Below are 27,688 nucleotides of genomic sequence, written 5' to 3'. Positions count from 1 at the left end.
GCAACCCATCAACCCGAGAAATGGCGGGGAAATCCCACTTCATGACCCCAAGAAACTTCTGCGGCCTTGGAAGATGGTAGCTTTGGGTGCAGGGTTCACATCTTTTTTTTAACCCCGCGCGCACCCTTCGCCTTCCCCATTCGCTCATTCTTTAAAAGGGCGCTGCCTAGCGGTCCTCTGGTCACCTTGTCCTCCGCGCGCTCTAAGGCGAATGAGCCCTGCGCAGGCGCACGAAGGGCGCCTTCGGGGCCCGCGCTTTACGACACTTGTGCAGCAACGGCAGCGGCAACCCGGCACTCCTTCGCGACGCTTCGGCCGGGCGCCGCTGGCGGCGGTTGCCAGGGTCGGGGTCGCTTTGCGGCATGGCGATGGCGGAGGGCGAGCGGGCTGAGTGTGCTGAGCCCCCCCGGGACGAGCCCCCGGCTGACGGCGCTCTGAAGCGGGCAGAGGAGCTCAAGACGCAGGCCAACGACTACTTCAAAGGTGCGCCCAACCCGGAGAGGGGCGAGGGAGGGTAGAGAACTGCCCAGGTCAAGGGTGCCGGGCCCGCGCGGAACCATGGCAACGCGGAGCGGCAGCCTGGGCGCGGGGCCGGCACGACCGGGCGACCAGGCGTGGGGAGGCCCAGGATGGCGCTACCGAGGGGCGACAGAGGGGGCAGGGAGGAGGAGGGATACCTCGAAGTGGCGAACGGAGCGGGTGCCCCTAACGGAGAGACTGAGGAGGGCGCTACCAAGCGTGAGGCGGGAGGGGGATAGGAATGAGAGTACTACCAAATGTGCAACCCCGAGAGGAGCTAGCTCATGGTGAGACCTGAAGAGGGCGCTACCAAGTAGTGACAGCGGGCGGGGGAGTGATGGCTCTACTAACTGGGGAGACCTGGGGTGGGTGGCATCAAATAGGGGGTGGAAGGACTGTCCCAATAGAGTAGGAATCTTGGGGAGGGGAATAGATGATCAAGTGGGAGAGCATGGAATGAGGAGGTTTGGGGTTACGCGAGGAAAAGGGATGTGTGGGAGGCCCCGGGAGTAGAGGTGGGGGAATCCCAAGAATAGTATGGCTTAAGATCTTGGGAAAGAGTAAGCTGTGGGGGCACCCATTCATTCATTAATTCAACGTGTTTATTGAGTATTTGCTATGTGCTAAGGACTGTGGTAGACTCTGGGGATATAGCAGCAAATGAGACAGATGCAACCCTGCCTTCATATAGCTTGTAATTTAACAAGACTAAGTAAACACACAAACAAATAATAAAATACTTGAAAGTTGTGATGACTGTTTTGAAAAAACCCCAACAGGGTGTGTGAAGTGGAGAATAAGGGTTGGAGGCTACTTTAGAGAGGATGGTCAGGGAAGGCCTTACTGAGGAGAAGGCATTTAATTTGAGGAGAATTGGGAAGGAGTGTTCCAGGGGTGGAGCCCCATGTGCACATCCCCTGAGGTAGGAAATGAAAGGAACTCTGTCCCGGCTGGAACTTCAGCGCATGAGCATTAGCAGGGAGACTAGTACAAGATGAGTGCAGAACTGGGGCGAGGTCGTAAGTTACTGCACATTTGTTTGGGTTTTATTCATCTGTCCAAGAGGAGACGTTGAGTAGCTAGATGGGCCAGACTGGAGCTCCAAGAAGAGGAATTTGGGCCTGACCAACTTACGGGTTGAATAGAGCACCCTCGGAATGAATGAGGTCATCTGGGAAGAGAAGGAGCCTGGGATGGAACCTGGAGGAATTCTAATGTTTAGAACAGAAGAGGAAGAGGCTGAGCAGGAATGGTCAATGAAGTGCAAGGAAAGATGAGAGGTGAGGGCACTTCCAGCAGGAGGCCATGCCCTAGTTGCCACCAGGGTGGCACTGACCAATGGATTTGGCTCCACGGCTGTTGTGGTTGGTAGCCTTGACAAGAGTAGTTTCTGGGGAATGCAGGGTAGGGGTAGGCAGCTAGGAGGGTATGGAAGGGTGAACGATAAGGGTGGAAATGGAGACAGCAAATGCTGACAAGTGTTTAGAGTATTTTGGTTCTAAAGGGAGTGGAGAAATCAGGGAGGGGAGCTGCTTTTTTTGATGATGGAGTGACTCAGTACAGTGACTTGGCCCTCCTGGGGAGAGAGGGAGGGGATACTTACAGCGGCAAATCCCTGGGGAAGGGGTGGAGGGTAGAAGGGATCTGGAGCTTTAGCGGGTAGTTGGTGTTCAGTGGGAGCACAAATGGCTTCAAAGAGTGGAAGGTCTGGTCAGGTTGGGGCCACGAGGAGGAGGTACGCCTGGTGAGAGACAAGGCTGGAGGTGGGGCCTTGGAGGCCGGGTCCAGGAGTGTGGTGTCCCCCTGAGGATGGCAGGGAGCTGTGGGAGTTTTTAAGAGAGGAGGGACATGGACTGATTAGCATTTGGAAAAGACCTCCCCACCCTCACTGGACACAGGGGTGGGCTGGAGACCAGGAAGGAGACTAGAAAGGTGGACAGGTGAGAGGTGGTGGTGCTGCCAGTCAGGCTGGAAAGGTGGAAACTGACTCAGGACACGTTTTCAGAGAGGAAATGAGAGCAGCCCCTGGAGAGAGGGAGGCGGGAACTGCAGGCAGAAAGAACAGGATGGCGAAGGTGAGTGGAGCCTGGCCCCAAGGACTGAGTGGGGCTGCAGGGTAAGAGGCATGAGTTTATGGCGAGGCTGCAAAGAGGACCCCGAGCCTTCTGCTGGAGGGCTGGGGGGCCTGGATTGTTCTGAGGAGGGGAAGGACAGGGTCAGATTTGTGCTTTAGAAAGACCCCTCCGGAGGGCCAGGACTGGAGGCTGGGAGACTGGGGAGGAGGCAGGGGCAGGCACCTGGGCAGGAGAGGATGAAGGCCAGGCCAGGGTGGGGCTGTAAGGGTGAATGAATGAGTGAATGTGAGATGGTCCGGAGGTTGGCTTGACGAAACCCGGTGCCTGCCATGCTTCGGGGGTTGAGGGATCAGGAGGAGGATGTCTTCAGCCGGAGGACAGATGTTGACCCTGAAATGGGGCTTGGGGGGAGCAGCAAGGATGGGGGTCAGTGCTGAGGTGAGGTAAGAATTCTGGGAAATGGTAAGCCACTGGGAGGGGTCCCTTGCCTCCCAGGACCTGGAGTCCCAGCTCTCAGGAACCCCGGGGATGGGAAGGCTGCCAGAGGTTCTGGCATTGAGCTGGCACAGACAACACCCCTCCTGGTCCAGGCCCCTGGCTGGCTGGCAGGCTCCGGCAGGCTCTGAGCCCCAGCCTCGGGGGCTGTGGGAATAACAATAAAAAGAGTAATTACTGCTCACCTTAATTGAGCCCCTGTGGTGGCCAGGTACTGCACTGTGTTTAATGCCCCCAGGGGCCCTGGGAGGTGGGTGGGAGCAGCCCTGTTTGTTTTATAGAGGAAGCTGAGGCTCTGAGAAGCGAAACTGCTTGCCCAAGGTCAGAGTGTGAGCAGCAGAGCCGGATATCCCTCTTCCTCACCTCGCGCTTGGCTCCCGCATGCAGAGTCCTTACCGTAGCCGTAGTTGTCTTGGCCCAGTGGGGAAAAGAGGGGCCCCCAGGGTCTCAAAGGAACCCCCTGCCCCCGCTGCCTATAGCCCCTGCCAGCTTGGCCAGATCACTTCTGTGAGCTCAGACTTATTCCGGAGGCCCCGGAGGGCAGAGCCAGATGTTGCTCAGCTCTCTTCCCCCCTCTGGGTCTCATCTCCCTTTTGTAAAATGGGAGGGGTCGTATTTAACTCCCAGGAAGGCTTAGGAGTCTATGAGTTTGTAGACATGGTTAAGAGTTCAGGCTGCCTGGGTTCAAATTTTGTTTCTCATAACCTGCTGTGTGACCACCACACCAGTGACTCAACCTCTCTGTTCCTCAGGTTCCTTATCTCTAAAATGGAGAATGTCTCAAATTTGTAAAACACATAGAACAGAGCCGGGATATGGACAGTGTCACTGGATAGATGTACAGGCCCTTTCCATTTCCTCGCTCCCTTCTCGTCTTCTCTTCATATAGTCATTTATTCACTTTGTTTACACGTATCTGCTGATGGTTTTTCTGTGCTGTAGCCACGTTTCATACATTAGTTCTTTTAACCCTCACAACCACCGGCTGATCTGAGGCAGGGCTGGTTGTGATTCCCACATTTCAGGTGAGCAGGCTGAGTCTCGGGGTGGGGAGGCTGTTAGCTCCAGGTCTCTAGTCACCCTCCGAGACACCAGGCTCCCTGCCCTATGCCAAATGGCCTCTTGAGTAACACCTCACCTGCCAAGAGAAGTAGCCAGCTAGACTCTGGAACACAGTCAGGAGGTCGGAAGGAGTCCTCGAAGGTGCTAGCACTCCAGGGAGCGTCAGCCAGGTGCTGTTGTCAGATTTGGTTGGGCAGCGTGGTTCTGCCCTTGCGTGTTTCTGGGAACTCCCGGACCTGCCCTCCAGGGCTCCCAGTCCTGGGGAAGGACATGCCTATCACCCAGTGGTGAAAACCCAGAGTGGTCAGGACTAAGACAGAGCCCGGGGGATGCGGCAGCCTGGAGGGGTACCTGACCCAGCTTGGGGGTCAGGGAGGGCTTCCTGAAGGAGGGGATATCCCAGCCATTTGAAAGATTGCCAGATGATTTTGGCAAAAGGAATTGTTACGTTGTTCCTAGCCATCTCCCAGGACCTGGCTTCTCCTTTCTCTAGTGTTAGTGTGTCTGTGTCTCTGTTTCTGTCTTCCTTCCTTTTTTCATTCATTCAGGAACCATTCATTGTTCCCAGAATCCTCTTCTGTTGTCTTCACGTGACTCACTCTTTCTCACCCTCCAGGTCTCAGCTCCAGCATAACTCCTGGGCTGCCCCAACCGTAAACACGCTGGGTCATCACTGTCTGGAGATGGCTGTGCGTGTGTTGTGTATGAACTGTGAGCCCAGGAGGACAGGTTTACTGGGGTGCTTTTCCTCAGACAGGGTGGGGGCTCAGAGAAGTAAGACAAACAGGGTCCCTGCCCTCACGGGCTTAGGTTCAAACTGGGGAGATTGATTATAAGCAAGGAAACAAAACGAAGGACAGTCATGGTTTATGAGCTGGCTCTGGAGAAAAATAAAGTGGGAATTAGGGTAGGGATTTTAGGCTGAGATTCAGGAGAAGTACTCTGAAACTCAAGTCCAAAGGGTCTACATACATTGCCCAAGGACACCCAGGGAGGCAGGGTTCAGCCCTAGGCCACCTGGCCATGCCTGGCCAGCCTCCTACCCAGAGGCCACCTGGTGTGGAGGGTGAGGGTGGGAGCATTTGAGTCTTGGCCTGGCTCAGAATCCCTGTAAGCATGGGCTTGCTTTCTCTGAGCCTCAGTCCCCTCATCTAGAAAATGGGGCTAATGCAACTGTCCTTAGGGCTGTTGTAAGGATTCAGTGAAGGGACTCTTGTACCAAGTACCCAGTGCAGTACCTGGCACATTATGGTCCCCAGTTTGGGCCTGGGCATGTGGGAGGGGAGTCCGAGGCAGGTACTGCAGATACAGACTGAGGGGTTGACCTCCATGGCTCATCTGTATAGTGAGCACCAGATGGTGCACATGCCACGGAGATGCGTCAAGATGTAAAGTGTCGGGCACAGCTATAGCTCATTTCCAATAAAATCCACCTTTCTCCTCAGCCAGATGTCACATCCTGTCATTCCACACTTAGAACATTGGCGTCCATACCCCACTGTGGCCTTTGGGAACTGTCCTGCCAGCCTCATCTCCCACCCTCCCCCAGCTCACTCACCCCCACCACACCAGTCTCACCCTGGTCCTGGAACAGAGGGTGCATGTCCTCCCACCCGCAGGGCTTTTGCACCTGCTGTCCCTTCCGTTAGGAACACTCTTCCTCCAGTTTGGACTGTTGCTTTGGGTCTCTGCTGTATGTCCCGCTCCTTGAGACTTAGGAAGGCTTCTTCTCCGTCCCCATGTCCTATTCTTCTAGTAGGCCCACTTTTTGGGCTTACTTGGGGGGTTTGGGCAACCCAGGGCTCAAGGCAGGTTCTTGTTTGCTGTTTGTGTCTCCGCTGTGGCCCTAGTAACGTATCCTGTCTAGGCCATGGGCAGCACCCGTAAGGCCCTCCTAAGTCCTGGAAGAAGTATCGCCCAGCGTGAGGTCTTGCAGGGTGATGGTTGAGTGGCTGGGTGTGTGAAAGTGACTTTGTGTCCTGGGATTTGGACCTGAGGAAACAAGGCCTGTGCTAGGGTAGGACAGAGAGGGAGCAAGTTGAAGAGCCATTTCTGAACTCAGCCGTGGACCTCAGTTTCTGCATCTGTAAGCAGGGAGCCTGGGCCAATACCCAGCCCAGGGCCTGCTTTTGCTGGATGGCGGCTACCCTGCCTCATGCCAGCACCTCCTCCATTTCTACAGCCAAGGACTACGAGAACGCGATCAAGTTTTACAGCCAGGCCATCGAGCTGAACTCCGGCAATGCCATCTACTACGGCAACCGCAGCCTGGCCTACCTGCGCACTGAGTGCTATGGCTACGCGCTGGCTGACGCCACGCGGTCCATTGAGATCGACAAGAAGTACATTAAGGGCTACTACCGCCGGGCTGCCAGCAACATGGCGCTGGGCAAGTTCCGTGCCGCGCTGCGCGACTACGAGACGGTGAGCTGGGCCTCAGGGAGTGGGCCTGCTCCTGGCACCTGAGCCAGGTGGCTGCCGAAGGCCAGATGGGGGCGGGGGGAAGGCCTCAGCCTGCAGGGCTGGAGGGGCAGGTGTGAGGGACCTTTTGTGCATTTACTCCCCCTCTCCCATCCAGCAAATGCCCATGAGTCTCCTTGGCCTGGAACAGATTTCTGGGTTTACATCCTGGCTCTGCCGTCACTCACTTGGTGACCCTGGACAAGTTACTTATCCTCTCTCGCCTTCTTTTCCACATCTGGGAAATGGGGAGAACAATAAGACTGCCTCTGCGGGTTGCGGTGAGGAGTAAATGAGTTTCTGCTTCTCAGGCATTTAGAACAGCATCTGGCACCTAGTGTTTTGTAACAATTGACCATTACGATTATTGTTGGTGAACAAGCCCTACTCAGCCCTTCTTCTGTTGGAGCTTGTAATTCAGAGGAAGGAAAAAACAAACCCATGTCATTGAATAGGTAAACAAAATCACTGCGGATGAAGATACGTGCTTGGAAGAAAATAGAATAGGGCGCTATGCTCTAGGAGGACGGCAAGCGGGTGTGTTGTAATGAGGTGACGAGGGGACAAGAGCACAGCAGGAATCCACTGGCTCACTCGCTCATCAGCTATTGCTGGCACTGCAATTTTGCTTGGATAATAGCAGCAGTAGTGGTAAGGGTTTAACAGCGCTCTCCTTCATGCCAGGCATGCTCTGTGCACTGAGTGAATCGCTGAGTGAATCGTGTGGCAGCCTTGTGAGGTGGGAACTGTGGTTACCCCCATTGTAGAGACGAGGAGACTGAGGCCCAGAGGGGTTAAGTCACCTGCCCATCAACATGCAGCTGGCAAGTGGCAGAGCTGGGATTTGAACCCCAGCAGCCCAGCCCTCCAGCCCTGAGTCTCCCTGCCTAGAGGGTTAGCTCCCCTAGAGTAGAGGGTTTTATTTGTGTTTTGTTTTGTTCATTGAGGCAGTGTGGTGCCCAGCAAGGGCTCGGTCAGTGTTTGTTAAGTGAAGTACTGCTCTGCTCCTCCGTGCAAATACACCCTGTCACTCCCTCCTTCCATTTCATTGATCCCACACTCTGAGCAGCTTCTGTTGTGTAGGAGGGGTGGCCAGGGGACTGAGACCCACAGGCTGCATTTGGAGGAGCCAGGTTAGGCTGCGGGCTGGCCACTGGCCCCCTGCCTGGGGTGGGGGATGGGTTTTAGACCAAGCGAAGGCTCGAGCCAAGCCCTGGCCAGGGGACACCTGTGTCCGGGTTGGGCCTGAGGCATGGAGGAGCAGGTATTTAGAGACTGGGGTACACAATGAAGGAGGAGCTGGGGTGACACCTGGGAGCATGGGGCAAGGAGCAGTAGCTTGGTCTTCAGGAGCTTCAGCTCCCAGGCTATTCCTCAGTCTGGCCTCTCCCTGTTGTCCCTTGGTGATGAGAGGAGTGGCTGCTTTCTGGGAGGCTGTGGGGTATGGTGCAGTGTTGTGACTAGAGGTCAGCAAGGCAGGAGGGCCCAGTAGTGAGTAAGCCCGGATCTGGAGTGGGTGGGGTCAGGTGGGAGGGGCCTGGAGGAGCCGCTGGCTACTGGAGCCCTGAGCGCAGGTCTGTGCAGTCTTCACCTCTCCCAGCAAGGCAGGAAATCCTTGCCCCAGGGTAAGGAGTAGGGCATTCTCTCAGAGCTCTGACCCTAACTGGGGCCTGACCCTGCCTATTCCATGAGGCTGAGATGGTCCGTTCCAGCCGTCTTGTGGACGCGCCACATCCGAGCTTTCTCTCAGACCTTGTGCGTGCTGTGGAGACCTGGCAGGGGATCCACAGCCTCTTTTGGACACACCTGAGGTGGGGCCACCCCTAGCATTTAAAGTGTCATTACCTGTATCCCTGTGGGGCTCTGCCGGCAGCACTGGGGAGTCCCCGCATAAGCCTGAGATCCTTGCCTGTCTTGGTCCCCCACATGCCTGCAGGCTCTGTTGGCACAGAGCAGAGGGGCTGGGCTCTGGGGTGGCTCCCCTCCAGGGTCTCTCTCCTGCCCCGCAGAGCCTTTGGGTGACGTGCTAGAGTTCACGGAGGCAGTGCCCAGATTCCCTCCTAGATCATGGCATCCTTGGAGGTACAGCCAAGACATGACCTTGGTTGAAGAAATGATCCTGAGGCTCTGCCTCTTAGCAGCCTGAGCCCTCAAGTGATGGCCCTGTCCTTTCTCAGCCTCACTTTCTTCATCTGCACACTCCCTGTGGGCCTAGCTGTGTTGTGAGCTCTTTACGGGCATGAATCCAATCCGTGTTAGAGGAAGGAAACTGAGGCCTGGACAGGGGAAGCCCCCCCCCCCAGGGCTGCCCAACGGAGAAGGGGCAAAGCTGGGACTTAAACCCAGAGTCCATGCTTGTTAACTGTTGGTGGGCCATGGAATCAGTTTAACAGTTACAGACCAGCAGTTCTGTCTTCATCAAATAGAAGAGGGAAAAAAAAGACTTCATTGTTTGAAGGAAGTGTATATATTTGTGAAAAAATATTTCTCATTTACGTGACTATACGTGCTTGTTGGGGGTGTAATGTGGGCCATGGCCTAAAGGCTGCTGTGCAGGGCTGGGGGCACCAGCTGCGCAGTCAGGACTCTGGCTGTGGTCTGGGCAGCTCCTAGTGCCTTGGCTCTGGAGCCTCAGTGTCCCCCTCTGTGGAAGGGGAAGGACAGCCCGCCTGCCTCAGAGAGGCCTCGTGAGGACTCGGGAGGTTGGGACATTGGGAGTAGGGCCTGCCCCCGTTTAGCACTTGGTGCGATTATCCTGGGGGTGTCCAGAGAAAGAGCCCGTGGCCCACAGGAAGGGTGGTGTGCAGGTGCCAGGACCTCCGTAGGGGTCTCCATTCTGCTCTCCCTCCAGAACCAAGCCTCAGACCTTCAGCAGGAGTTCATCTTCCTTTTCCGCAGTTCCATGTTGCACCCCCCATCCACTCCCCTTATCTCCAAGTTAATCCTTTCAGAGGGACCCTTTCTCCGGGATTCCCCACCCCTTAACTGGGTCCCCTTCTTGGAAGACTCCCCCTGTGTTCTTTCTTGTCTCTGATAAGAACTCAGGGATCATGCGGGCCCAAGCCAGATTGGGGGACTCCTGCACTCCCCACCCCTTTCGGGGATCTTTCTGGTTTGCTTTGTGATGTGGTTTGCATTTGGGTTTCTTACAGCGCAGTCCAGCACAGTCTGTTAGAAATGTGTTCTGCCTTTGCCAGCCTGCGCAAGCACCTGTGCACCTGAGGTATGGACATGCCACGGGGATGGGAGTAGTTGTGGCTAAGAGCTAGTACAGCACCCACTGGGAGCCAGGCACTGTTGTGACCGTCCTGGTGTGATAACTCATGTAGTCTTCACAGCAACCCAGCAGAGAGGGGACAGACGAGGACGCTGAGGCCCAGAGGGCGGGCTGCTGCCCTGAGGCTCCAGAGCTGGGAAGGGACAGCCTGGTACCAGAGTCAGGCTCCTGACCACTGGTCAAAACAGACAAAAATTTTGGGGGGTCTAGTACAGCCCTTAGCACAGCCAGTGTGCTCCAGTGGTCTCTCTGCAGGTGATCACGATGCCTCGCCACACATGGTCACATGGGTCGCCGAGATCAGGATGTTCCACTTGGATCCTGGCCCTTGCTGGGCTCCAGTCCCTTATCCTCAGTTCCTGCCTAAGCCATTCTGAAAAAAAACACTTTTTCCAGTTAAGTTCAGGCAGGTCATTCGGTGACAAAATCTGCCCTGAACTTGGTGGTCTTGATTGCTTCTGTGGGGTGTGATTGGAGGTCTTGTGGTAGAAACAGGAGGGTGTGTGATTACAGGTGCTGCTCGGTCGGCTGGTGTCGTGTACCCTACAACGTGTGCACTGTGTCGCCTTTCTAAAGACCAAGAAATCCCCAGTTGCCAAGCTCACGCAGCCCCCATGGCTCCCATAGGGACTGCGAAACCCGTGTGAGCACTTGTCAGTTCAGGCACTGTAGTTCCTGCCCGTGAGCGCTCCCAGCTGAAGATTCCAGTTTTTAAAAACAGCTTTTTGTTTGAGAGCATGGTAACTTCACATGCAGTTGTAAGAAGTGACACACAGATCCCGTTCTCCCAGGTTCCCCCAGTGACACATCTGGCATAGCTACACAAATGCCGCGGTCAGGATACTGACATTGACAATCTAGATGCCACTTTTTCAAGAAGCGTCTAGTTTCCTGGGGGCCCTGCCAGGCCCCTGCAGTCGGGAGCAGACAGCCTCCGCCAGGAGTGGGAGCTGGGCAGAGCCTCTTCCCCTTCCCAGCGGGGCAGTGAGTCATAGAGGCAGCAGCCACAGGCCCTGGGACAGGCACTCACCCACGCTAGACCCTGTGATGGGCCTGATGTTGCATTCTCACCCCAGCCCACCTCAGGGGTGCTGTCCCATGGAGGCTCCCCACTTTCTCAGCAAAGGGAGGCTCGAGAAGTGGGGCTGCTTGCCCTGGAAGGCCTAGATTCAGACCCCGGGGGCTGGCCCCAGAGTGGGTGCTGAAGACCACTCCCCCCACCCCACCCCCAGTCTCCGTGGAGGACCCTGTGGCACCCACAGCAGATAGGGAAGGGGGCGCGCCCATCATGGTGGAAGTCGGGATCCTGCACAGGGAGAGGTTGCAATCCTGGCTCCTAGGGTCTGTGATGTCCCCTCTGTGGGCCTCAGTTTCCTCATTCCCATCAAACGGGGATGGTAATAACACAGTATAAAGTTGCTTTGAGGTTAAAATGAGCAAGTTAATGGCTTACACCACCGTCAGGCATGTAGGCACTCAGAAGGGAGCTGTGTTACCGCTGCTGCCTACTGCCCTCCTCCCTGAGGCGTCAGTGTGTGTCCCCAGCCTCTGCCCCAGCCTGGCGGCTCTGGGAACGGCACTGGCTCATCCGTCCGCGGGTGGGCGTGGGGGTTGGAGGGGGAGGCAGGGTGGGGTGTTCATTCACTGCTGGGAGGGGGCCTCCGCCTTCCCAGCTCCCACAGTGCTTAGTGGGGGCAGGTGAGCCTAGGGGCCTGGGGGATCCAGGGAGGCGTGGTTCCTGGAGGAGGGACCGGAAAGGAGCTGGAGGTAGAAATGAGGTGTTCTGGGCTGGGGAACAGCCTGTACAAGGCTTGGAGGAGAGAGGGAGTTGGCACACTTGGGGACTGGTGAGTATGGTCTGGCTCACAGAGAAAGCAGAAGGTGGGCGGGCTCTGTGGCCAGGCCGAGTGGTGGTTTGGACCTTATCCCGGGGTGTGGCCTCATAACCTCCCCTCTGGGAAGGACTCCAGGGGATGTCTGGTGCTGCCTCCCTCCCAGGCCTTGCACCACACCCACACCCCAGGTGGAGCCACCTGGCAGGCTGCCCTCCCCTGAGCCTGCCCAGACAGGGAGGAAGCTACCACCCGCTACCACCCAGCTTCCTGGCACCCTGCTGGGTCGGCACACCCATTCCCTGGGTGGATGAGCCCCACTGATCCTCAGGGGTTAGCAGGGGCCTTTGCTCAGGCTTTTGACTCAGCCAGACTTCCCACCAGCAGGCATCTCCTCCATGCTTGAGGGCCAGCCCTGGCACTTCCCCCTCTGCCTGTGGCACAGGAGCTGTGAGGGCCCACCTCTGGGGAGGCTGGCAGAGTGGGCAGGTCAGAAAGGGTCCAGTAATAACAATTACAGTGGCTATTACAGATAAGTAAACTGAGGCTCCAAAGAATGCGGTCACTTTGCCAAGGTCACACAGCAAGGAAGTGGCAGAGCTGGGATTGAATCCAGCCCCGTTTGCTTCTGCATGTGGAGGTTCAGAGTTTGCAGGAAGTGAGATAGAAGGTAGAGGGAGGGCCGGGGGTGGGCTCCTTTTACTGAGAATTTACTGTGTCCCAAAAGCCACATGCCCGGTGCTTTTTGCATGTGATCTCAGCACAGCCGCCCAAGAAAAGGGGGTTACTGCCGCTTAACGTGGGCTTACTGTTGCCTGGCCCGCCACACACACTACATTCACTTAGTCCTCCCGGCGGGGCTGAGAGAGACATTGTCGGCATCTCACCTTCCCGAGAGGCAGACTCACTTGTCCACAGTGCCCAGCTGGTGATTGCCGGAGCTGGGATTTGAGCCCAGGAGGCCTGCATGTGTGGCCCATAGGCTCCACCTTCCTCAGAGGAGGGAATGGATCTCATTTGTCCTGGATGGCCCTGAAAGCCCAAGGTTGAGCACAGGGATGTGACACCACTAAGTGCTGCCTGCCGAGCCCCTGCTGGACCCAGGCCCTGTATTTGTTACTTATTCTGCCCGGCAGTCCCAGCAGGTGGCGCTTCTCATCGCCCTTAGTTTTATAGATGAGAAAAGAGGCTCTGGGAGCCCAGATTACCCCCCAAGTGGTTGGCTCTTGGGTGAGTCCGGGCTGTTCTGTGTCTTTAGACCTGGCCCGCCCTCTCCTCTCAGCCCCACCCACCTTGGCATTGGCCATGGCAATACCAGTCAGGTGGGCCTCAGCCTGCAGGATTTCCGACAAGGAACCTGAAGCCGAGGCTCCTCAGACAGGGCAGTTTTATTTTAACAATAGTCAGAGCTCAGATTTTTTGAGCACCCAAATGGGTTGCCCCTCATGGGCAGCCCTGTGTAGGCAGCTGTGTTATGCCCTTCTTTTTGGATATAGAAACCAATGTCTGGAGGTGACACGAGTCCAGGGTTGTGCCTTTAGTGCATGGCGGCTCCAGCTGCCCAGGTGGTCTCGCCTCAGTGTTCTTGGAGCCCTGGGCAGGACAGACCAAGGGCAGCCTTGGTGCCCGCCCCCACCAGCCTCTTCTCTGCCCTAGTGGGATGGTCCCCCCACTTCGGCCTGAGCACCGATAACCTCTTCCCTTCCTTCCCTCTGCCCTCCTGACCGCCCAGGTCGTAAAGGTGAAGCCCCACGACAAGGATGCCAAAATGAAATACCAGGAGTGCAACAAGATTGTGAAGCAGAAGGCCTTCGAGCGGGCCATTGCGGGCGACGAGCACAAACGCTCCGTCGTGGACTCGCTGGACATTGAGAGCATGAGTGAGTCAGGCCTGGGTGCCTGCCATGCCCGGCCCAGAACATTCCACGTCCTTGCGTGGGCCCTGTCCATTCCCTCCGAGGGACTAGGGGATGGGGCTCGGGCAGCCTCTGGTCCCTGTCCCCAGGCCACTCTCTGTTGCTCCTTTGCCTGCATTCCTGGGAACTGCACTGTCTAAAGCTGGGGCTTGATTCCCCAGTTGAGGTGAGGTGAGTGAGCTGCTCCTCCCCCCACCCAGGCCTGGCTCCCTGCCTGCTTCTCCACCACTCACCCCGGCCCCCGGCAGGGCACCCGCTCCTCAGGGGCCTCCCGTGTCTGGTTTGTCTCTGGGTCCTCTGGGTGCTCAGATGACCCAGTCATTCATTTCATAGATAGTCACTGAGCAACTGCCATGTGCCACCCACTGTTCTTGGCACTGGGGGATAGCTGTGAATAAAACAGTCCCTGCCCTCATGGGGCTGACTTCCCAGTGGGGAGGGAGGTGATTAACTAGCCAGCAAATGAATTGATGGTGTTCAGCACTGTAAAATCAAGTAGGCAGGGTGGACAGGCGGTGCTGGCAGAAGGAACATACTAGCAGGGCTTCGGGGAGGCCTCTGAGCCAACCCACATGGAGGGAGCCGGCCTTGTCTCTCCCTCCATCTCCCTCTCCGCCTGTCTGTCCAGAGCCGAGTCTGCCCTGTGCCTGGGAACCAGGCCCCCTTTCCCACCCTCACCGATGGCCGTGGCCACTGACTCTCCTCCCCCCGTTCACACACCAGCCATCGAGGATGAGTACAGTGGGCCTAAGCTTGAGGATGGCAAAGTGACAATCACTTTCATGAAGGAGCTCATGCAGTGGTACAAGGACCAGAAAAAACTGCACCGGAAATGCGCCTACCAGGTAACTCACCTGTCAGGTGCTGCACACACCTGTGACCCCAGGATAGAGAGCATCTCGGCCCTGGCAGAGCCTGAACTCTGCAGAGGGCAGCTCAAGGAGAAGGGTGGTGATGGTAGCTAACACTTGCTGAGTGGGTGGTGTGCTGGGCACAGTGCAAATGAGTTCTTTAATTTTGGTATGTATTTTTTTTATTTATAGCATTTCCATTTGGTTATTTTTTTATAGTTTTCCTCTCTGCCCCATATGTTCATGCATGTTGTCTCCCTTTTCCGCTAGAGCCTTTAAGGCATTAATTGTGGTTATTCTAAAGTCTCTGGTAATTCCACCATTGGATTGTTTCTGGGTCTGCTGCTGTTTATCTGTTCTTCATGTGTCTCACAGTTTTTTATTATATGCCAGAGATTTTGTGTAGAAGAACAGAGAGACTGAGATAAACAGAAGTTTTCTGCAGAAAGTGGCAGGACTTTGTCCCGTCGGGCTGCTTGTGAGGGCTGCCGGCGCGGCCTGCAGGTTAGGGCGGCCTTTGTTGCAGTTAGTTCACCCCTGGCTTTAAATGTGTTCAGAGTCACTTAAAGGAATCGGGACTCTCCCTTCAGCAGGGTTTGGGACCTCAGCCCTGGCATAATCCCGGGGATGTCTGTGTGCTGGGAAAGTCTCCAGCTTTTGGAACTGTGAGAGAGCTCTCTGACTTTCAGCCTGGCCGCCCGAGTCGGGCCGCCGGGGAGTCTCTGCTCTGCAATCTCGCCCCCTCCTCTGTGCCTCGGGAGGCTGCCCTCGCCTCCTGTGCCGGCCTGCCGGGTGGGAGAGTGGGCAGGTGAGGGCGGGGCGTTCCGTGGCAGGGGCTCCGTGGGGCTCTCAGCTGCCGCGCCGGCCCACCCTCAGCGCGGGCGTTCTGCCACCTTCCCCGCCCCTGCAGCCTTGGGGCCTTGCCCTGTGGCCTCGCTGCCAGGATGGAAGCGGTTGTGGTCTCTTCCCCCATGTTTAATTTAGGTTTCTTTGCACCCGGGGCTCTCAGATGGTTTTTTGAAATTTGATTTTGCTGGGTTTTTGGCTGTTGTCATTAGGGCAAGAGTGACTTCTGTAACTGTCTACACTGAACAGAAGTGGGCATCTCCTTTTTTAACACTTTTTTCCCAATATTTACTTGAACAATTGTCAAACCTACAGAAAAGTAAAAAAAAATGGTACAATTACCATCCATTCAGCCTTCAGATTCTCCAGTTGTTAACATCTTGACTCACTCGCTTTCTCCTGTCTTTCTGCACACACATGCTTGTGTATATACAAACACACACACTTTTTTTCTGAGCCACTTGAAAGTACCTGTATCACCTGAAAACAGGCCATTCTCCTGCAGGACCACAGTTCAGTGGTCGCACCTTAGAAATTTAGCATTGATACAACAATACTGACTACTGCAAACAGCCCACAGACTGTCCATAAAATCTGGAAACATTCTCAAATATACATGACAGTCTCAAGGTCATCCTCAATCTTCAATTTATAAAAGCTAATATTATCTACATTTCCAGAAGAGTATTTTAGTTTCCCCCAAAACATGCTTTCTAGCTGTTTTTGTGAAACCCAGAACCCATTGAAGGGTCAGATCCTGCTTTTGACCTGCCTTTTTACTTCTTTTCATCCAGAAGAATCTGATGTCTTTTGGGGGAGACTGTTTCATGACACTGACATTTAGGTGCATCCAGACCAGTTATTTTATACAATGTTCCATATCTGGATTCATCTGTATGTTCTTTATGATACTGATTATTTTAAGAGAAACCAAGAATCTTGGTTTTCATGTGAAATAATTCTGATGTTTAAATGCCACAGAGGCTACTTGGGTCACAGTTTGGGGGCCAGCGGCCACTTGTTCGGGCGTCCGTGCCCATTCCTCCCCTTCCCGCGCCCTCTGCCCAGCAGCGTCTCCTGGTCAGTCCAGGCTGTCCAGGTGCCTGGGGCTGCTGCAGGCCCTCTAGCCAGCCGCCCTTACGGCCTGCCCTGCCTTCCAGATTCTGGTCCAGGTCAAAGAGGTCCTCTCCAAGCTGAGCACGCTCGTGGAGACCACGCTCAAAGAGGTGCGCGCTGTGGGGTGGTATGTGGGTGGGCAGGGGTGGGGGCTCCCTGGCTGGGGCGGGGCCGTGGAGCTCAGAAACTCACAGACCCACCGGGCTTGGTCTGCCTTCCCTCCTCCCCCACCCTGTGTCTCTCGCTGGGTGTCCCTCTCCTTTTCTGGCTTCTTGGTCTCAGTCCTGTCCTCTTCACTTCTGTGTCCCTGCCTGTGTCTTTTGCATGCTTCTTCTTGGTCTGCCATGACCTCTTGCCCCTCCCCTCACCTCTGCCCCCTCCCCACGTCTCTCTCTGGGCCCCTCCCTCTCCGGTGGCCTCTTTTCTTCCAGACAGAGAAGATTACGGTGTGCGGGGACACCCATGGCCAGTTCTATGACCTCCTCAACATATTTGAGCTCAACGGTTTACCTTCGGAGACCAACCCCTATGTATCCTTCCTCAGAAAAGCAGACCCTTCCCCACCCCTCCACCTGGATTTAGGGGAGGAACCCCTGCCAGAGGGAAAGGCGTGACCTTGTAAAAGGAGAAACCTGAGGGGTTGCGGAGACACCAAGATGCAGGCTGTGGCAGCAGGCCGACCTTGTGCTCCAGGAGGCCTGGGCCAGTCCCCACATGCTGTGACCTGGGCACGTAGCTCAGTCTCTGGGCCATGGCTTCTCTGCATCTTGAAATGGGGCTGCCACAAGGTCATGCACACAGCCCCTGGTACAGCCCGCACCTGGGTTTCCTTTTGGCTCTGCCATTGCCCTGTGATGTGAGTGTAAGGGGTTCCTTCACCCTTTGTGCCTTGGTTTCTCATTTGCAAAATGGGGGTGATAATAGGGTCTGCCTCGTTGGGTCATTGAGGGGTAAGTGGGCAATGCATGAGAAGTGGCAGGTGGCCCATGGCCGGGCTATATAAGCATGTGCCGATACAGTAGCTCAGTAAATGGCCACTGTGTGGGCCACCCACTGTGCAGTGTTGGGTGAGTGGGTCCATGTCCCATTTCCCCTGTGGCTTTGGACCTGTACTGGGGGAGAGCTGAAGCAGGCTGATCACCTGGGGTCCCCCCACACTTAGCTCCCCTCAGGGACAGCCAAGGATGTGGACCTCGGTACTCAGTTCATGCTGCTGGGCCAGAGCCCTGCTGTGGGGTACTGGCTGGATTTGAGGGTGTGGGGGACACTGGGGAAGGAGCAGCCCCCCTCCTTATTTTCCTTAGCAGGGCAGATATTTAATGGTGACTTTGTGGACCGCGGCTCTTTCTCCGTAGAAGTGATCCTCACGCTCTTTGGCTTTAAGCTCCTGTACCCAGATCACTTTCACCTACTTCGAGGTGAGCTGGGAGGCAGCAGGGTCCAGGGTCAGTGTGGGACCCCAGGCAGGGCACTTGCTTTGTCCTCGGTGAGCCTCCAGTTTCTTACCTGTAAAGCAAGGATACTAGTTGCAGCTGTGTTTGTTTTGTGCACTCACTGAGCTCATGCCCAGGGCTATGCTGTGAGGTCGGGCAGGTTGCGCAGTGCACAGTGATATCACACGAGCTCTGTGGCCTTGATAAGGACTTTGCTCACAGGAAAGCTCTGAGCAGAGGAGGGTCAGGGTCTGACTGAGGTGTTAACAGTGTCCCCTGGGGGCTCTGTGTGGGGGACAGACAGAGGGCTGAAGCGGGGAGCAGGAAAAGGGTGGTGGCAGCTGGACCCGGCTTGGAGCAGTGGTTGGATTTGGGCTCTTTTCAAGACAGAGCCTGAGTGTTTGCCGGCAGGCTGGTTGCAGGTGTGAGAGAAAGAAGGGACCAAAGGGGGTCCTTCGAGGTTTTGGCTGGAGCATCATCGGGAGGGCGGTGGCTGCCACTGGCAGGCGAGACAGGAGGAGCAGGGCATGGGGGGAGATGAGGGGCTCCTGCTCCACATGGGGCTGATAGGAGATGCCTGCAGGGCTCCCTGGGGACTGTGAAGTGTGGATCCCTCCGTGTGGTCCTGGCAGGATGGGCTCACAAGGGAGTGCGGGCTGCTGGGGGGCTGGGGCAGGGCTGTCCCGTGAGGTGGTGAGCTGAGCAGGAAGAAGGGCCAAGCGAGGGAGAAGAACCAGCGGGAGATTGGGCTGGGGGTTCCCGGGGGCCTGAGTGTGAGTGTCAACGCTGGCCGGGTTCATGGCCAGCTTCCAGGAGTTCACGCTGCAGGACTTGACCCCGTGGCCAACGCCTGCTGTGGGCCTTGTGGGCGGTCGCACAGAGCTACATCCAGCAGAGATGCTGCACAGTGCAGACCCGGGAGGTGTGCGGGCCGCGTCCTTGTCTCCTCCAGGCCCCAGAAGCTGCGGACCAAGAGTGAGGTTGTGTGTGGGAGGATGGGCACAGTAGGTGCTCTGTGGTGGCCCCATTCTTTGGCCTGGGCTACCCCAACTTGCTACTTGCTGGAAGGCAAGGCAGGTCTCTGGAGGGAGCCTGGGTGCATAGGGGCAGGGGGCATGCCCCTGGTCCCTTGGGGCTGGGGCCTGGGCCTTGTGGCCACACGCCCATGTGTGCCTCTCAGCTGGTTTGTGCCTCCAGAAAATGGACTGAGAACAGTGTCTATACCTCATCAGGTTTGAGGGGCCAGCAAACAGATGCGTGAATGTTGTCGGCTTGGGGCTGCCAGGCAGTCCTCCTGAGCCCCCTGACCTGAGGGCATCTGGGCACGGGGTGCTGAGGTTCCTCTTTGTTCTGCTGTCGGCCAGGCAACCACGAGACGGACAACATGAACCAGATCTATGGCTTCGAGGGTGAGGTGAAGGCCAAATACACAGCTCAGATGTATGAGCTCTTCAGTGAGGTGTTCGAGTGGCTCCCCCTGGCCCAGTGCATCAACGGCAAAGTGCTGGTGAGGCCAGCAGCCAGGACCCCATGGGCTCCTTCCCCAACCTGCACCCCACAGGGGGCCCCCTAAGACAGGTGTGCTGGCGCAGCGAGTCTCACGGCTGTCCCCACCCCTCACCCCAGATCATGCATGGGGGCCTGTTCAGTGAAGATGGTGTGACCCTGGACGATATCAGGAAGATCGAGAGGAATCGGCAGCCCCCAGATTCAGGTACCTAGGGCGATTTGGGTGACAGCCCCTTCCCTCCTGGGGTCTAGGTGTCTCCAGTGGGCAGCACATTGCAGTTGCAACCATGGCCCTGCCCCAGATGGGCTTTGTGCTCTTGGCAAGGGACAGCGGGGCAAGCCTAAGTTTCCCCACCTGTAGTTTGAGTCAGTGCACCTCCCAATGGGGCTGTGCCCCAAGCAGCCTTAGTGTCCCCAGCGTGTAGCACACGCTGGTCACGCTTAGAGTTCAGCTGCTGACCCTGGATGATGTTATTAGGGTTTCCGTTCTAGTGACGGGGACAGACAGCAGAATGTTCACACTCATGGCTGTGGGAGGGAGAGGGGAGGGTGGTGTGGCGACGGGCAGTCAGGAGGGCCTCCTTGGGGACGCCATAGTAGACACGGAAGGGGGAGGTGACACCTGCCATGCTGAGGAGTATTCAGACAAGCACAGGGGCGTCCTGGGCCGGGGGAGGAACAGCTGAGAAGCCAGTGGTTTTGGGGTGAGCAGGAGTGGGCTTAGAAGACTTGGGTGAGGGCAGGCTCTGTGGAGCCCCCCGGCCTGGGTGAGCAGCTTGGCCCCGTCCCTAGTGCAGTGGGAGCCATGGGGGCTTTCAGCAGGAGGGGACCTGATCTGAGTTGCGCTGTTAAAGGTTCCTCCAGCTGTGGGGCTCCGATGGATTGGATGGGGTCCTGGAGGGGAGGCCATCAGGGAGGCCAGGGTGCCACCCAGATGGGAGGCCTGCTGCCGGCTCAGAATCCCATCTCGTGGATCCGGTGCCTCCTCCACGCCCAGCCCCTCCCTTGACTGGGGTGGGCCTTGAGCACGCACCCAGGGAGGTAGGGCAGGCCCTGATATTCCCCCCCTTTCCCTTCTAGGCCCCATGTGCGACCTGCTCTGGTCCGACCCGCAGCCACAGGTCAGTCTGCTTGGGCCCTGTGGCTGGTGGGTGAGGGCTGCGGGCAGGCGGCCCAGCGGGGTGGACGGGCACCCTGAGCTCCCTGTCTCCCCAGAACGGGCGCTCAGTCAGCAAGCGGGGCGTGAGCTGCCAGTTTGGGCCCGATGTCACCAAGGCCTTCCTGGAGGAGAACCACCTGGATTACATCATCCGCAGCCACGAGGTCAAGGCCGAGGGTTATGAGGTGGCACACGGTGGCCGCTGTGTCACCGTCTTCTCCGCCCCCAACTACTGGTGTGTCCCCCACTCCCCATCCATCCTAACCCCAGACATCATCCTTTCTCCTGATACCCCAGTATGTTTCTGAAAGAAAGAACTTTTCTTTTCTCTACATAACCACAGTACCGCTGCCTCAGCTGCACAGAAGGTCACCTGAACCCAGCCAGAGTCCCATTTCCCCATGTCCCACATAGTGTCTTTTTTCAGTTGATCTCTTCTAACAGGACACAAAAAAGGGCCACATTTTCAGTCTCCTTATCATTGAGCCCCCTGCCCCCTCCCCTGCCCCATACCATTTCCCTTGTTCTGCAGAGCTGCCTGTGCCCTGGACTAGACCTGTCACATCCTCAGGACACCAGTCACCGTGTTTCCTGGTGGTTAGAGTCAGGGCGTGGTCAAATTGGAGTCGAGGCTTTGGCAAGAGCTTTGCCTGTGCGGGGCTCACGTGCTCCCTGCCCATCTTGTCAGGAAAGCCTTCTGCAGGCCCTGTCTGCCCGGCCCCCTGCCCCTGCGCCTTCCCCGCATCGCTCATCCGCACCCCCTCCTGCCCAGTCGGGATTCCCCTCTCTTCCCCAGATGGACTTTTTCCATTCTGTCTCTCTATGTCCCTCGGTCCTTGCTTCCATCTCTGTTTCCATTTCTGCCAGTGCCTGCCTCAACCTCTGTCCCCTCCCCATGCCTGACTGGTCACTCTGCCTCTGTCCCCACAGCGACCAGATGGGGAACAAAGCCTCCTACATCCACCTCCAGGGCTCCGACTTACGGCCCCAGTTCCACCAGTTCACAGCAGTGGTGAGTCAGCCCCGTGGTCCCCTGCTTTCCCCCCTCCTGGGCCTAGGGCGCTTGGGGCTGGGAGGCCCAGTGGGTGGGCAGACAGCCTGGGGTGGAGGGGCAGGGGTAGGGCTGGTGGAATTCTGCACCTGGTACTGGGAGACCTCCCCTGAAGCTGCCCTGTTAATGTCTCCCCTCTCCTGTGTGTCTGGTTCCCCAGCCTCACCCTGATGTCAAGCCCATGGCCTACGCCAGCTCGCTGCTGCAGTTAGGGGTGATGTGAGGCCCCATCCCAGGGTCTGCCCCCAGCAAGCAACCCCAGGCCTGGCCCAGGGCAACGTTGGACCCCCTTTTACTTTGTAAAGTTTGTATTTATTCCCCTTTAGGTTTGCAGAGGGGTGGGGGACTGGCCAGAGGGTCCGCTCCCTGGACAAAAAGGAAGGAGGTGGAGAGGCAGGGTTGGGGCACCCGACTGGGCATTTTGGAGGGAGGCTGACGCACTGTGGGGTAGGCGGGGCCAGATGCCTCCCCGCCCCCCTCGTTTGCATGGCCCCTCCCCCCTAAAGCAATAGGGCCCCACCACCGGAAGACCCCTGGAAGGAGGGTCATCAGGGAGGCCTCACCTGCATCCGCCATCCTGGCAGCCCCGAGGCGGGACTGGGCTGGGGTTCACCCCCTTCCCCAGCTATTTTATGTCTGTAATTAAATATGTTAAAATAAAGTCATCATTGTAAGTCAGCTTGTCTCGATGGTGGAGCCACCAGAGCTGCTGGGATTGGGGTGACCGTTCCACTAGATCCGGAGGGGTGGTGGAGCCCCAAAGTCCCACTCCATCATCTCCCCCCTTCCTGGGGTTCCCTGGAGCTGGACCGGCCGTCTCAGGGCCCACCAGCCAAGCAGCCCATCTGCCTTCTAGGGCAAGCACTTGGGGGAGGGCCCTGCCATGGGGATGGAGGTCCGCCCTCAGTGCGGGGGTGGGGGCAGGGGGGGGGGTGCGCAGCCGGAAGCAGCTCATCCTTTCCTCTGCGGAGTCATCAGCAAGTATTTCCTGAAGCTGCGCGGGCCATGGCTGCCCGCAGTTTGCCGGGGCAGGCCCCTCCCAGGAAGCTCGTCACCCTTTGGTTCCGGCATCACACAGTGAAGAGACTGCCAGCTGCCGAGGGAGGCCGGAGGTCCCCTCTGCCCCCTGACTTCTGTTCCCCACAGAGGTTAATACTGAGTCCCATTCGAGCTGCTCCGTTTGGCCTTGGCCCCATGGAGAGACAGCTCTTTTCAAGTCTGAGTGCTTCTGGATCCACCTTTTTCTGGGGAGACGTAGACCTGGATATTGTCTATGGGCCCATGACACCAGACGGGGGAGCCCCATGAGTACTTTGACCCCCTCGATCGCCTCTGTAACGCAGTCCCAGTTGAGCGCAGGCCTGGTTCAGAGCCTCCCGAGAAGTTTCCCTTCCCGAAAGCAAGTCAGCGTCCCAGCACGCAGGGACCACCTTCCTGGGGATGTGCCCTGAGGAAAAGACATGAATCCTAATCTGCAATTCCATTTATTTCCCCTGAGAGGTGTCCTGAGGAGTCCTTCGGGCTGCAGGTGGAGTCAGCCCGGGGAGAGGCTGTGCATCCCTGGCTTCCCGGCGGGGCGGGGGGATACCTGTCGTTGCTGCTGCTCGGGAGCCCCCAGGCCCAGGCCCAGGCTCAGTGATTTGCCAGAGCACTCACAGAACTCAGAAAAGCTGCTGTACTTGTGGCTATGGCTCATTACAGCAGAAAGACAGAGATTAAAATCAGCAAAGAGAAGAGGCAGAGGGGGGAGTCCAGGGAGTCCGGACACCAGCTCCCAGTTGTCTCCCGGGGTCGCGCAGGCAGCACGGCCTTGTCCCCCAGTGACATGTGACCACGCACGCCCACCAGAGACACTCCCCAAGCCTGGTTTCCAGGTCTTTACTCGGGTTGGTTGTGCTGCGTGCCTAGCCCACGGAGAGCCTAGCTGTGCCATGTGGCCCAGGGTCTCCAGCATGAATCCCAGGGACCTGGGGGCCACCTGGAGCGGCCCAAGGCCCCAGGTAAGGTAGGGAAGACGCTCCCAGGGCTTAGAGGTCCCCTCCCAGGAGCTGGGCAGGGTGAATCCTTTACTGCACAGCTGCGCAACAAGCAACCCTAAAACTTAGGCTTTAAACGTTTATGTACATTTCTCGGTTCCATGGTTTAACAGGGGCTTGGCTATGCAGTTCTCAGTTAAGGTCTTAGGCGTTTGTGGTCAGGTACTGGACATCCAAGATGGCCCCATCCTATGCCCGGCAGTGGGTGCCGGCTGCTGGCTGGGAGCTGTCGCCCACGCGGGCCCCCTTGTAACCTGGGCTTCTTCGGTGCGGGAGCTGGTCCCACAAGGGAGCATCCTAGATGCCCCAGTGGAAGCCGCCAGAATTCCTGGCTTGGTCTTGGGAAGCCCCAGAGCATCACTTCCACCACATTCTGTCTGTTGAGCAAGTCACTAGGCCAACCCAGACTCGAGGAGGTGGGAGAATAGGCCCTCTTGATGGGAGACTCTCCGGCAGCCATCAGCACAGCCTGCCCGTGTGCGCCCACCAAGACCCGTGTTGACGACCGTCTCAGAGAACATTATTAATTTACTTAAATTTCTGATTATAAGTAAATGTACTGGCTGAGCCCAAGATGCTTGGAATTATATTGAAGCCCAGAGGTGCAGTTTTTCCTACAGAAAGAGGCCCCTAGCTACTAGCATTTAATTTACCAACTGGTTGGCTTTGTTAAGGATGACTCAGTTCTGGATTGCATAGTGCGTAATGCATATGGCATTCCCCACAACCCTGATGGGTTTCTTTATTCTTTCTTAACTTTTTTTATTTGGAAACAAACTTCAAACTTAACAAAAAGTTTCAAGAAAGGAACAAAAAAATCTGTACACCCTTTACCTATAACAAAACATTTCGCTTCATTTTGCATATCATTCTATGGGCATGCCTTTTCTCCTGAGCCATTTGAGATGAGTTGTGTAGCAAACATACCCTTACATCCTTTGGAGTGTTTTTCCTAAGAATAAGGGCACCTGCATAACCACGCTACACCTGCCCGCTGGTAAACTGCATATTGATAGGGCATTTGTATTTAAACCTACCCACTGCGTGCCCTAGTTGACCTCACATTTAGTTGTCCTGTCTCTTTGGCTCCTTTTATCTGGAACATTTCCTTAGCTTCTTCGTCTTTTACGACATTGACTGGTGAGGAGTGTGATCCTTCCCCAGCCATCCCTTTTTCAAGAGGGCTTATTTGGGGTTCCTCTGATGTTTCTTCATGCTTACGTTCTGGTTGTGGACCTCCAGCTAGAACAGGATGTAAGAGCTATACTGAAGGGCCCTGTATTTGTGATGTATGTTGCAACAGGACTATGTGGAATCCACAATTAAACATCTTGGCATTACATTTATGTCTCAGGGAAAGTGTCCAAAATGACTTTATTAATAGTTCAGCTGCAGCAGGAAGAGAAGCTATGGTGAAGTTCACTTCTTAACCACCAAGAGCTACCCTGAGATTTCATAGCTGTGAAAATCAAGACCCAAATTCGCAAACTTAGCAGGTTTGTGCTGAGTTACTTTAATACTTTGTCTACAAGGCCCCAGGGATCGGCTGGCAGAAGCAATCATTTTTTGAGTATCTCCCCAAAAATGTTTGAACCAATAAATAATAGTATTAGTTCTAAAGTACAGAAGAAGCAAAATCAAAATTAGCTAACACTTTGTGAAAGGTCTAACAATGTCAAGTTGAGTAAGTAACCATTGAACATTCCTACACGCCTTTCCATTGGAAAACAGTTTGGAGGTTCGCTTTGTCTCAATTCACAAGAATTCTCGATAGGGCAGGATGAGATTAGAGAAAACGAAGCCAAGCTTAAATTAAAACGCTGCTGTGAAAAACAGCCTGGCATTTCCTCAAGAGGTTGAATTACTACTGTATGTTATAGGCAGAATTGTGTCTGCCCCGAATTCATACGTTAAAATCCTAAACCCCAGTACCTCAGAATGTGACTGACTGTGGAGAGAAGGGATGGTTAGGGGGAAATGGTGTTGTGAGGGTGGGCCCTGATGCAATATGACCGGTGTCCTTGTAAGAGGAGATCAAGACAGAGCCTAGGGGGAGACCACGTGGGAACATGGGAAGGTGGTCATCTTCAAGGCAAGGAGAACGGCCTGAGAAGAAACCAACCCTGCCAAGCCCTTGATCTCAGACTTCCAGCCTCCAGAATTGTGAGGAAGTGAATTTCTGATGTGAAGCCCCCCGACTGTGGCACTCTGCTGTGGTGACCCTAGTCAGCTAATACACCTCATGACCCAGCAGCCCCGCTCCTAGGTATGTGCCCAAGAGAAAGGAAAGAGTCTGTCTACATGCAAACTTGACGTGAGTGTTCACAGCAGCATTGTTCATAACAGTCAAAAGGCAGAAACAACCCAAATGTACATCAGCTGGCAACTGGCTAGACAGTGGTGTATCCAGACAATAGAGCATTGCTGACCCTAAAAAGTGAGGCAGTGACACAGGCCGCACCATGGATGGATCTTGGAAACATGTTAAATGAAAGAAGCAGTCACAAAAGACCACATATTATGTGATTTCGTTTATATAAAATGTCCAGAATAGATAAGCAGATAGAGACCAAACAAATGAGTAGTTGTCAGGGACTTGAGGGGTGGGGGTGGGCAATGAGATCGACAGCTAACGGGCATAGGGTTTCTCTTTGGGGTCGGGAAAATGTTAAAAGATTGTGATGATTATGTACAACTGTGAATATACTCAAAGCCATTGAACTATACATTGTAAGTGGGTGAATTTTATGGTATGTGAATTATATCTCAATAAAGCTGTTACTCAAAAATTAAAAAGAAGGAGGGGAAGAGAAGAGGAAAAAGAAAAAAGAAAGTTACCTGAGGTTAAGACACATCTCTAAATGTCCTGATAAGAAGTAAGATGTGCTGTTAAAGAAGAAATACAAGGACAGCAAGATGTGTAGAACATGATGATGTCTTGCCAATGGGTTTCAGCCCTGGGCAAGTTCACTATGGATTCAATGTGACCAAAGAAATGACAGCAAAACATTCTTGGGGTGAAAGGGTTATACTCAACTTTATTTCCAGGTGGCAGGTCAGTCACTAAAATCCCATTCACTCAGAGCAAGTCTGCATGCAGCAAGCCGGTCTCTGCCCACACAGCCGTCCTCTGGGCCTCTGTCCTCTGCTCTGCTCTCCTGCAGCCTTGTAGCCCTGCCACTGTGTCATGCCCAGAGCACTGGGTGGAGCTCTTTATATAGAGTCAACAGCCATGTATTGCCCAGAGGTGTGCAGTGAGCTAGTCAACCAGGGCCAGGTGAGAATCCTGGCCACTGGAACTCCCATTTTATCCACAGACATGTTCCCCCTTAACTTGTTTTTTCCTGTTTGCCAGGTCAGTCCTTGGGGCCCAGCACATGCTTTTGCCCAGCACACGCTTTTGAATAGTCACATAACAGTCCGTAGGTACAGTTAGTACTTGTAGAGCTATAAACAGCAGTTTGTAATTAACATTGTCAGCTACCCTGTCAACTGGACCTATATGGATCGCCACTGTATCCATCAAGTGATGCTCCATTTGATGGCTTGATGGACTCATGTAGGGATGAGTGAATGAATGACTACGAGGATGAATAGCAGGTATGGTTGCCTGGCATGCCAGTTGAAAGTTTGGGGCTTGAGGTCTGAGGGAACCTGTGTACACTCCCCGATCTGCCACTTTCCTGCTTTGAGGGCTTGGCAAGATCCCCTGCTCTGCTCCCCCATCAAGCCTCAGTTTTCTCACCTGGACAATGGGCATATTAAGAGTATGCTCCAGCTGTCTCATTTCTCCAGTCTCACAGGTGTGATTCCATAACTCATTACTTATTTTGTGTATCTCTAATTTGAATGATTTTGAGCATCTCACCATGAGCCTTTGGTGTGTCCCTTTTTAAACTGCCTTTTCAGTTTTTGCCCATTTTTTTCTTGTTTGACTTTTCTCCTTGATTTGCATGAGTACCCTGTATATTTTTTTCTCCCACCATTAACATATTCCCACCATCAAGAATTTTGCAATAGTCTTCTATTCTGTCTTTACCTTGCCTATGGC

At 55.4% G+C, this 27,688-nt stretch overlaps 1 protein-coding gene across 2 annotated transcripts; it reads left to right on the top strand.

Moving 5' to 3' along the window:
* Positions 1–270: 270 nt before the first annotated feature.
* On the top strand, positions 271–22,279 carry PPP5C (protein phosphatase 5 catalytic subunit). Of its 2 annotated transcripts, none has more exons than XM_017663433.3 (13): positions 271–483; positions 6,334–6,575; positions 13,453–13,600; positions 14,360–14,481; positions 16,494–16,559; positions 16,881–16,979; positions 17,762–17,867; positions 19,247–19,389; positions 19,509–19,596; positions 20,472–20,512; positions 20,607–20,785; positions 21,481–21,562; positions 21,762–22,279. In XM_017663433.3, the coding sequence occupies exons 1-13, from the start codon at positions 363–365 to the stop codon at positions 21,822–21,824; spliced, it is 1,500 nt and encodes a 499-aa protein (XP_017518922.1). In that variant the 5' UTR covers positions 271–362; the 3' UTR covers positions 21,825–22,279. The 2 variants fall into 2 exon arrangements, with proteins under 2 accessions (XP_017518922.1, XP_073081646.1); XM_073225545.1 differs by lacking the exon at positions 271–483 and adding an exon at positions 1,621–1,799.
* Positions 22,280–27,688: the final 5,409 nt, after the last annotated feature.

The sequence above is a fragment of the Manis javanica genome, chromosome 17 (assembly GCF_040802235.1).
Source record: "Manis javanica isolate MJ-LG chromosome 17, MJ_LKY, whole genome shotgun sequence".
Lineage (NCBI taxonomy): Eukaryota > Metazoa > Chordata > Mammalia > Pholidota > Manidae > Manis > Manis javanica.
The sequence above is the reverse complement of the archived record's forward strand: the minus strand, read 5'-3'. Positions and strand labels throughout refer to the sequence as shown.